Source organism: Erythranthe guttata, chromosome 1 (genome assembly GCF_056151865.1).
Source record: "Erythranthe guttata isolate IM_541 chromosome 1, IM_541, whole genome shotgun sequence".
Classification (NCBI taxonomy): domain Eukaryota; kingdom Viridiplantae; phylum Streptophyta; class Magnoliopsida; order Lamiales; family Phrymaceae; genus Erythranthe; species Erythranthe guttata.
The window spans coordinates 4,081,930-4,090,513 of NC_142533.1; the positions used below are offsets into that span (position 1 = coordinate 4,081,930).

Genomic DNA, 8,584 nt, shown 5'->3' on the forward strand with positions numbered 1-8,584 from the left:
GTATGAGTAATGATCTATGATTAATTAAATAATTAGATCTTATTTAATGTTTCGTTAGCAAGTATTATTTTCGGCCGACCTGAAATTGTATTATAGGAAATAGGTTATTATCTTGGTTTATTTTCAAGACGTTCACTAAGTTTGGGTTTATATATAATTCTCATTATTAATATATATTTTCTATAAATCTATATAGTTGGGATTAACAAAATCCTATTAATTTAACGAAATATTCGAACTAAGAACTTATTATATTTATATCGAAGCGGAACATGAATAAATTATTATTTAAACAAAGTTATTAAATATATAGGACATGGCATCATGACTCTAAAATCACTAATTTAAAAAGAAATTACATTGAAATAGACGTTAAACCTCAACTTAGTTGCCTAATTTAATTTATTATCTCGTTTACTTAATCCTTAATCACTAGAATTAGTCAACTATTAATTAATAGCTATAATTCTGATACTGAGTTGAACCAGTGATGTTGAACAACTCTCCTCTTCTTGCAAGCATTCCTTCTTCATGAAATCCATCCATCTGAAATATATTCATGTTAATGGAAGTTAATATAATTTAACTTCATAAATTAATAAGTAAAATTCTATTAATTTAGTGAAATATTAAATTATCTAATATATAATTTTGTAAGATATTACCGAGTCAGAATCGAGAGAAATTATTATTTAAGCAAAATCATTAATTTATTGAACTTCTAATATTAAAACTGCAAATAATACAATTTTTTTTTTATTTGTGTTAAAATAACAAATAATTTGACTAGTATTTTATATTGCCTGCAGTGGGGGGCCATCGCCGCCATTGCTAATTTTCTAAACATTTCTTACCACGTCATAACACTACTAATTTAGAACTCAATTTTCATGCAAAATAAATAATATAAATAAATAAAAATATTACCCAAAAATCATCTTCATCTTCATATGTTGATGGTTTAGGAATCTCACCAGCCTCATCGTTTCGAGCAAATCTGCCACGTATCCTCGGCCGATTGTCGGCTAGTGTTTTCCGGCATGCATACTGTTGTCATCACATTAATTAATTAAATAAAACAATATATTCCAACCACCTTTTAATATTTTTTTTTATTAAAAATAAATTAGTAATAATTAATAACGGAAAAAATACAAATTTCGCCCCTCAAGTTTGCAACAATTGCACATTTGGTCCCCATATTTACATAAAAAACACATTTGGTCCCTTATGTGTCGAAAATTTAACTATTTTAGTCATTTCTGTCAATTTTCTGTTAAAACTAACGGAATCAAGCGTGTTAAATTATTGAAACATGAGAGACCAAATGTGTTTTTCTGGGAACATGAGGGACCAAATGTGAAATTGGTACAAACTTGAGGGGTGAAAACTGCAATTTCCCCAATTAATTACCTTAATTGTTTTGTGAAAATTTCTCTGAGTCCTCTTTGCTCTGTATCGATCAATCTTCTCTTTCCTCTCTTCAGCACTGTATTTCCCAACTTTGAAGTTTGCTTCCTCCATTAATGACTTCTCTGAAGATAACGGGCTTACAGACAACGCTGCGTTTTTTGTTTGCATGTTCATTTGCACCTTCTGAAAAAACGTCGAACAGATTTAATTAATTTGATATTATATGATATAATGAAAACCTAATCAGTGAAAATTGAAAAATAAGAATTTAAATTTAATAACTGACTTGTAAATCTCCGGTGCTGCAAACCCTCCTCATTTGGCAGGAGGAAAATTCCGGCGGTGAGCTCAGAATTTGTCGTTTGGGGGAACTCTGAGACTCCAATACGCCGTCGAATCGTGGCCGGAAACAAAAGCTCGGCCGATTTTCGAAGGAATTGCTGCTGAAACTCCTCTGCATGAACTTCGCCGCCGCCGCCGCCGCCGTTTCGTCGAGGCTCTGTGGAGAGAAGCAATTTCCGAAAGCGGAAAAATCAGCGTCGAAACTGAGTTGGAATTCCTCTGTTTTCACCTCCTCCGGAGCAGAGTACTCCGCCGCGCTTCCCAGCTGTGACATCAGCGACAGATTCTCGAGCTGGAAACTCGGCGGCGAGGACGAAAGCAGCGCGGCTGAAATCTGATCGAACGGCGTCGTTCCGCCGCCTCGAATCAGACCGGCGCCGATCTCGTCGTAGGGGAGGGAATCGTCAATGGCGGAATCGGCGAACGCAGAGAACGGATCGGAGAAGAAACTGTTTTCGAATGCAAACAGATCCGACGACATTTTGGAGAAAAAACCTGATCCAATTTTTTCCCCCAAAAAAAAAACCTAGAAAATGTGTGTAGTGTGTGTATCTGGTTTGAACTTTCTATGCAAGTTTTCGTGGTGAATAAAGACGAAAATTAGGCGCAGAGATTAAAAAGAGCACAAAGCGTGACGAGCAGGTTTTTTTTTTCGTCAGAATTTTTGTCTGCTAGCTTGAAGAAGATGACAAGAATTCCATTTCCTCTCTCTCTCTCTCTCTCTCTCTCTCTCTCTCTCTCTCTCTTTCTCTCTCTCTCTTCCCCTCTCACACACACACACAGCACACAGTAATCGTGCAGAGAGAGGAGAGAGAAAAAGTAGAGATTTTCTGCGCTGCTATATCAGTGAGTTAGTGATGGAAATGTTAAAAGGAAGAGAGGGGTTGTAATGCAAATTTATATAATTTTCGCTTCAAAGCATAAAAACGACAGAACGAGTTTTAACGGTCTGTCCACTTCTGGTTTAAATAGAGAACAATGTTTTCATGTAAACCCTTATATTATTGATATTCTTCGGAAAGCACCTCGCAATTTTGCGGAAATTACAGTATTTCCCACCAACGTGTTTTTATTCATTTCATTTGGTATAAGTTGTAAGTTGCGATGCGATGCGATGCGACCGCGGCCAACAATTAAATTAACATGAATCATCTCAATGTATTCTTTGAATCCACAACGATTATTCAATTGAGAAAACCGAGAGCGTTGTTTGCGCCACAGAACACAAGTTAAGGCACTGGAACTGGAACACAAAAATCCTTCAATACCTAAGTCAGCTACAAATTTCAGCGGACGTACATAAGATTATACCCAAAAGATGATTAAACAAATTAAATTAGTTACCTATACTGACGATTAAATTATTTAATTTAATTACAGACTGGAGGCATATATTGGGCATTTGCTTGTAATTGGGCCCGATATCGTTAATCGTGAGTTTGGGCTCATAATATACTTGGCCCAATTACATTATGTTGATACTAATGTATGATATGTAAATTTGGGGACGTTATTGCTTTGAAATTATCAACTTTTTTTTATGCTAGTAAATTAATAATAATATTTAGTAAAATCCTTTTAGTTATACATTAAAATCAATTTTCAAGAGGTTGAAAAACTTTTTTCCCTTTCTATTTCCCGAATTTATATGTGAAAAATTTCTATATAATGTTTTTCTAAATCCTCTTTCTCTCGGAAGAGAGGTAGAAAACGTGAAACGAGGGATGTGCATGTTATAAAATGTGCCTGACTGTATAACCACCCATACATAAACCGACTCAACGGAAGTTGTTTTAACTAATTAACGGAATAACACTTAGCTAATTGGGCTATTATCGTAATCACAAATTTAATATTCAACTCGAGACAAGTTGTTATTATAACATTTTAGGCTAAAAAAAATAAATTGACATTGTTATAATCATATGACCTTGATCTTTCAAGAAACAAAAAGCTACAATAGTTAATTTTTAGTTAATTAACATTAGTCTTGGACTAAGAAGCCACATATCAATCAATCCATTGCATGATTGTTAAATACTAACAGATAGCAGTTCATTCTGAATTATTAAAGTTCAATTGCTGCTGAATAAAAACTTGGTATACAACTACAATCTATTATTTTAAATAATTAAAAACTATCCATAGGCAATTTCTGAATCATTTATATATCTCTAGCTTTAAATTAGATCGATATACCTATTTGGGACATTAAAGACAGTTCGAGACATAACTCATCTGCAAATAATTAAGTTTATGGATCAATTCTATTAATTTAATCGCCCGAGTCCCATTAGGATCCCTAATCTCATTTAGAGCTTACTTTTTTTTTTTTCCCTCAAGAACACATAGAGTTAATCGGTAATAATGATTCTATTAGTTACACCGTAAGGCGTAAACCTCTCTCGTGTGACTTGTAGGATATGTTCAACGACTTATTGCAAAATGTAGTGTAATTTAGTACTCCATCTATTCCATAGTAAATGTCGTTTAAATTTTTACACATGCAGTATAAAAAAAAGTTAAATGTCATTGAATTTTAGGAAGACACATACAAAAGACTAAAATAACCTTTGTCATTTAATATAGTAATTAGATAGAGTTAATGCTCTTGTGGGCACCAAATCCGGATCCGCTTCGCCTTTTGGTACAAGACAGAGGGATTAACAATGGTAAATTATGAAAAAGAAAATGCATTATTGAACTTCTGAGAGTCGTAGATAATTTGGAACAATTTTTTTTTTTTTTTTTTTGAAAATTAGAGAATATATGTTTTTATTATTAATATTAAAAACCATAAATAGAAGAAGTAATGGGAGGAAGGTAATGAATTTTTCCCAATAATCTAGTAGTTTTGAAAACGTCACAAATAAACAAGTCAAAACCTTACTTGGGAAGAAAAAGGCGAGAAAACGAGAGAGAAAAGTAATTGAAGGCTTCAACTTCGTGGAAAGTTCCTGCACAACTGTCAGCCAGGGTATAATAACGCTTCATTTTTTTTTTCAATTTTGGGAGTCTTCCTAAACAATTTATCCCAATTTTCGTATTTAATTATCGCAAAACCGACTTCTTCTTCTTCTTCACTTTCGCCGGTGAAGAAACAAAATCAAAATCGAAAAATCCAGGCTCGATTTGACGAGAAGAAGGAAGCAGGAATGGCGTCTCAGCAGCATTTGGACAAGATGCAGCTGCGTCAGAATTATCGCAACGTCTGGCACACCGATCTTACGCACACCATTCAGAACGATCCTCCGTGTACGTGTTTCTGTATCTCTACCCATTCTAGGGTTTACGCGTTATTTGTAATCTGTGTTTTTTTCTTATTTATGGATTCAGCAATTAATTTTTGATTTTTTTTTTTTTTTTTTTTTAATTTTGTGCAGATTGCTGCTTGGCGCTTTGGTGGTGAGTTAATGAGTTCTATTTCATCTTTTTTGAATTTGTTTCGGAGTGATTTATTGTGTTGTTACTTGGAAATTAGGATCGAGGTTTAGGTTTTAATTTCGGTTTTCGGTTTTCGGTTTTGCACTGTGTTTTTATATGTATCTTAGATCTGATGTTTTTGCATTTGAGTTTTCTGCTTTTCTTCAAGGTCTGAGATGCCAATTCTGATGGTTATGATTTGACTGGCTTGTCTTTGTGGTTTTACATTGGGTTGACTTGGAGTATATTAGTCAGTTTCAGCTATTCTCACTTATTTGATTGTCTTTCAATTGATTTTATTCAACTCATCGTAGATTGATCTCAACTCACAGAAATGGTGCCCTAAATTTGTTTCAATGATTGTGCTACTGCGTGTAAGAATGCTAAAAAGGTCTTCTAATCTAATCAAATTCAGGTCAAACTTGGATAAATATGGATATGCCATCTAAATTTGACATATGAATCTGCTAGATCTTTGTTAACTACTGTTGATGTTTGAGATTAGAGTACATTGCGCTAGTTTTTTTTCTAACATCGTCAGAGGAACATATTATATTTTGCTCATCCTTTAATCATTCACCACTTCGTTTAGATATCTGCATGTGAATCTCGAAATGGCATGGATGGCTAGGTTTAAGGTTTGAGTTTGAAATTATTTTCAAGTTCTTCCAATAGCACTTGTACTGATAGTTATGCGCATCTGATGTATATTTCTGTTTCAAGTACGTGCATTCTTTCAAGACATGAAAAGCTGAGTGGAAGGAAATATGTAAATGATGTATTTATTCCGGATCAGTCACATAAGGAATCGACTTTTTATTGTGTTAGTTATTGTGCATTCTAGGATATTTCGAAATATTAACTTGATGAATATTGTTTCTTCGAAGTTTGACTTCTTTCTGGGCTTCGAAATTACAGTGGACCTTGTGTATCATATATGCTTCGGAAAAGAGCTCTTTACAATGACATGACAAGGTAACAAAAATCCTGCCAGTTTTCTAGCTTGTAACTAGAGTTACCTCTCGGTATCATAAACTTTTGCTGTTGCTTGTAACAGGTATGTGTGCTGTGCTGGATATATGCCTTGCAGTGGTCGGTGTGGTGAAAGTCGTTGCCCTGAGTTTTGCCTTGCAACTGAGGTAATGCAAATGTTAACTTATTCATTTTTAGAGTTTGTGTATTTTCTTGAATATTTTAGGTTCTCTAATTTCGTAAGAGCTTTTACGGAGTGGTAAATTTTAAGAATGAAGAATTTTTTTTCTCGTAATTTAGATCATCTCATTTGCTGGTATTGATTATGTATGTATATGGTCATATAATGTGTATATTTTTCTGTATTATTTCGGAGGATGTCAGTGCAACATTTCTACCTTAAAATAATTACATTACAATAGGCCATTGCATCATTGTATAGAGCTTTAGCTTATCATCATGGTGGCTATACATCACTTGTTAATCTTTTGTGGAAGCATATTTTTCTGTACTTGCCAACCTTTATCTGGGAGGACCAAAATCTGTGACAGTAGTGAACTTTTAATAAATAAGTTCGTCTTAACCCTTTTTTTTTTCTCATTAAAGGATACAAGAACATTGTTTTTCTTGACAACAAACTTAACTGCAGAATTATGATGTTTGTATCTCCTTAAGCCATGCTTGTCGTGTAGACAAATTTTACTCAAGAAGAATGTGTAGTTTTGATCCTGCTTTCAATCATTAAAATATCTCGTCCCTGCAGGTGTAACCTTCTAATATATTGGATATAATTGTTTTGATCCTAACATAAAAACAAAGGAGAAATCCTAAGCCTGTACTTTTAGGACTTATTGAGCCCTTTTAGTTCCCTCGTAATGCTTAATTCTATTGCACGGAAAATTTGTTTGTTTGTTTGTTTTTCTTGACTGTGTTACTTCTGTTACAGATTATTGCAAATACTCTACATACAAATAAATATTTTATTTCAGGTTTTCCTATGCTTTGGAAACTCAGTAGCCTCAACACGGTTTATGTTGCAAGACGAGTTCAACATACAGACTACGCAGTGTGACAATTGCATCATTGTACGCTCTCTCTCTCTCTCTGAACAAAACCTGTCTTGTAACTAAATAGACGGCCTTATTCTTTTGAAAATTTGTTTGATGCTAAATATAGTTCCTTATTTCCAGGGTTTCATGGTCTGCCTCCAACAAGTTGCGTGTATCTTTTCAATTGTTGCTATGATTGTTGGAAGTGACGAACTCTCTGAGGCTTCTCAGATTCTGTCATGCTTGTCCGACATGGTGTATTGCTCGTAAGAAAACCTCACCTCTAACTCTTCTTACTTTACTGCCTTTATCAAACAAAGCAACCAATGTACATCCTACTGAACCAAACTACATAATTTTTGCTTTTACAGGGTTTGCGCTTGTATGCAGGTAATCAACTACTTAATTAACATCGTTAATATTTAACACTCTTTACTGCTTATACTAATTTTCTTTCGTCTAAAAATGCGAAGACACAACACAAAATCGAAATGGACAAGCGAGACGGTAAGTTTGGCCCACAACCGGTAATGTCGGTGCCAGCTGTCCAGCAAATGTCACGCCTCGATCAGCAGTACCCTCCCACCGCTGGATATCCTGCTCCTGCATACGGGCAGCCTAATTATCCACCGCCTGGCGGTTATCCTCCCGCCGGTTATCCTCCTGCAGGATATCCTCCTGCCGGATATCCTCCAGCTGGCTATCCCTCTGCTGGCTATCAAAGGTGATTGATTGATCTTTCCCCAGTGAGTGTTTGTGTGGTGATATTTTGGGTATTTTCGGCTATATCTCTATTCGTACGTACATGATTATAATTTGCATATTTGTGAACACACATTGGTTGGTTCATATTGTTTGGGTGCTACTTTGTTCATGTTATGTTTGGGAGCTTGTATCTAATATATATATATAATATATATATATATATATATATATATATATATATATATATATATATATATATATATATATATATATATATATATATATATATATATATATATATATATATATATATATATATACCCTGAGTTATATTTTTCATTTTGATATAAATACTCCATTTTCTTACACTTTTGGGACTGAATATCGTGCAACAATTGTTTTTCGAACGACGCATTATGAATTACCTGGGATTCAAGATTTTGCCTATATTAAAAATTAAAATTTCATTTAATTAACATGAGAAAATTGGATAAAGGTCCTTTAGAAAATTAAAATTTGCTATAAAGAGCCTCCCCACTTCCACCCGCTACGAGGGCCAATATGTGTAATGGTTAGTGGGTCTAAGTGACTTTTCAAATATCCCCCCAATGGAAATTAAATATTTAAAGCTTTTGCAAAATTTTAAATTTTATGTTCCAAGCTCGTCTTATGGTACTTGT

General features: G+C 34.1%; 2 protein-coding genes across 4 annotated transcripts; one reads left to right on the forward strand and one right to left on the reverse strand.

Annotated features, from left to right (window-relative positions):
• Positions 1 to 232: 232 nt before the first annotated feature.
• LOC105973652 (CCT motif family protein) lies at positions 233 to 2,691 on the reverse strand. 2 transcript variants are annotated; one of them, XM_088817876.1, is made up of 4 exons: positions 1,700 to 2,691; positions 1,414 to 1,596; positions 975 to 1,047; positions 233 to 546 (listed from the first exon to the last, which is right to left on the reverse strand). In XM_088817876.1, the coding sequence occupies exons 1-4, from the start codon at positions 2,234 to 2,236 to the stop codon at positions 530 to 532; spliced, it is 810 nt and encodes a 269-aa protein (XP_088674002.1). In that variant the 5' UTR covers positions 2,237 to 2,691; the 3' UTR covers positions 233 to 529. The 2 variants fall into 2 exon arrangements, with proteins under 2 accessions (XP_088674002.1, XP_012854139.2); XM_012998685.2 differs by having other exon boundaries at positions 928 to 1,047.
• A 1,889-nt stretch (positions 2,692 to 4,580) lies between these two features.
• LOC105973808 (uncharacterized) lies at positions 4,581 to 8,078 on the forward strand. Of its 2 annotated transcripts, XM_088817878.1 has the most exons (9): positions 4,581 to 4,732; positions 4,854 to 5,010; positions 5,139 to 5,160; positions 6,097 to 6,153; positions 6,236 to 6,317; positions 7,140 to 7,235; positions 7,341 to 7,465; positions 7,571 to 7,589; positions 7,673 to 8,078. In XM_088817878.1, exons 2-9 carry the CDS (start codon positions 4,911 to 4,913, stop codon positions 7,925 to 7,927), a joined length of 756 nt encoding a protein of 251 aa, XP_088674004.1. In that variant the 5' UTR covers positions 4,581 to 4,732; positions 4,854 to 4,910; the 3' UTR covers positions 7,928 to 8,078. The 2 variants fall into 2 exon arrangements, with proteins under 2 accessions (XP_088674004.1, XP_012854313.1); XM_012998859.2 differs by lacking the exon at positions 4,581 to 4,732 and having other exon boundaries at positions 4,746 to 5,010.
• Positions 8,079 to 8,584: the final 506 nt, after the last annotated feature.

Excerpts from the sequence above, each read along its gene's own strand:
- LOC105973652 (XM_012998685.2), bottom strand. The coding sequence starts at position 2,236 with ATGTCGTCGGATCTGTTTGCATTCGAAAACAGTTTCTTCTCCGATCCG. Across the intron at positions 1,597-1,699 it reads GCAGCACCGGAGATTTACAA|AAGGTGCAAATGAACATGCA; the intron begins GTCAGTTATTAA and ends ACGTTTTTTCAG. Across the intron at positions 1,048-1,413 it reads ATTTTCACAAAACAATTAAG|TATGCATGCCGGAAAACACT; the intron begins GTAATTAATTGG and ends TGATGACAACAG.
- LOC105973808 (XM_088817878.1), top strand. The coding sequence starts at position 4,911 with ATGGCGTCTCAGCAGCATTTGGACAAGATGCAGCTGCGTCAGAATTAT. Across the intron at positions 6,154-6,235 it reads CTTTACAATGACATGACAAG|GTATGTGTGCTGTGCTGGAT; the intron begins GTAACAAAAATC and ends TGCTTGTAACAG. Across the intron at positions 7,236-7,340 it reads AGTGTGACAATTGCATCATT|GGTTTCATGGTCTGCCTCCA; the intron begins GTACGCTCTCTC and ends CCTTATTTCCAG.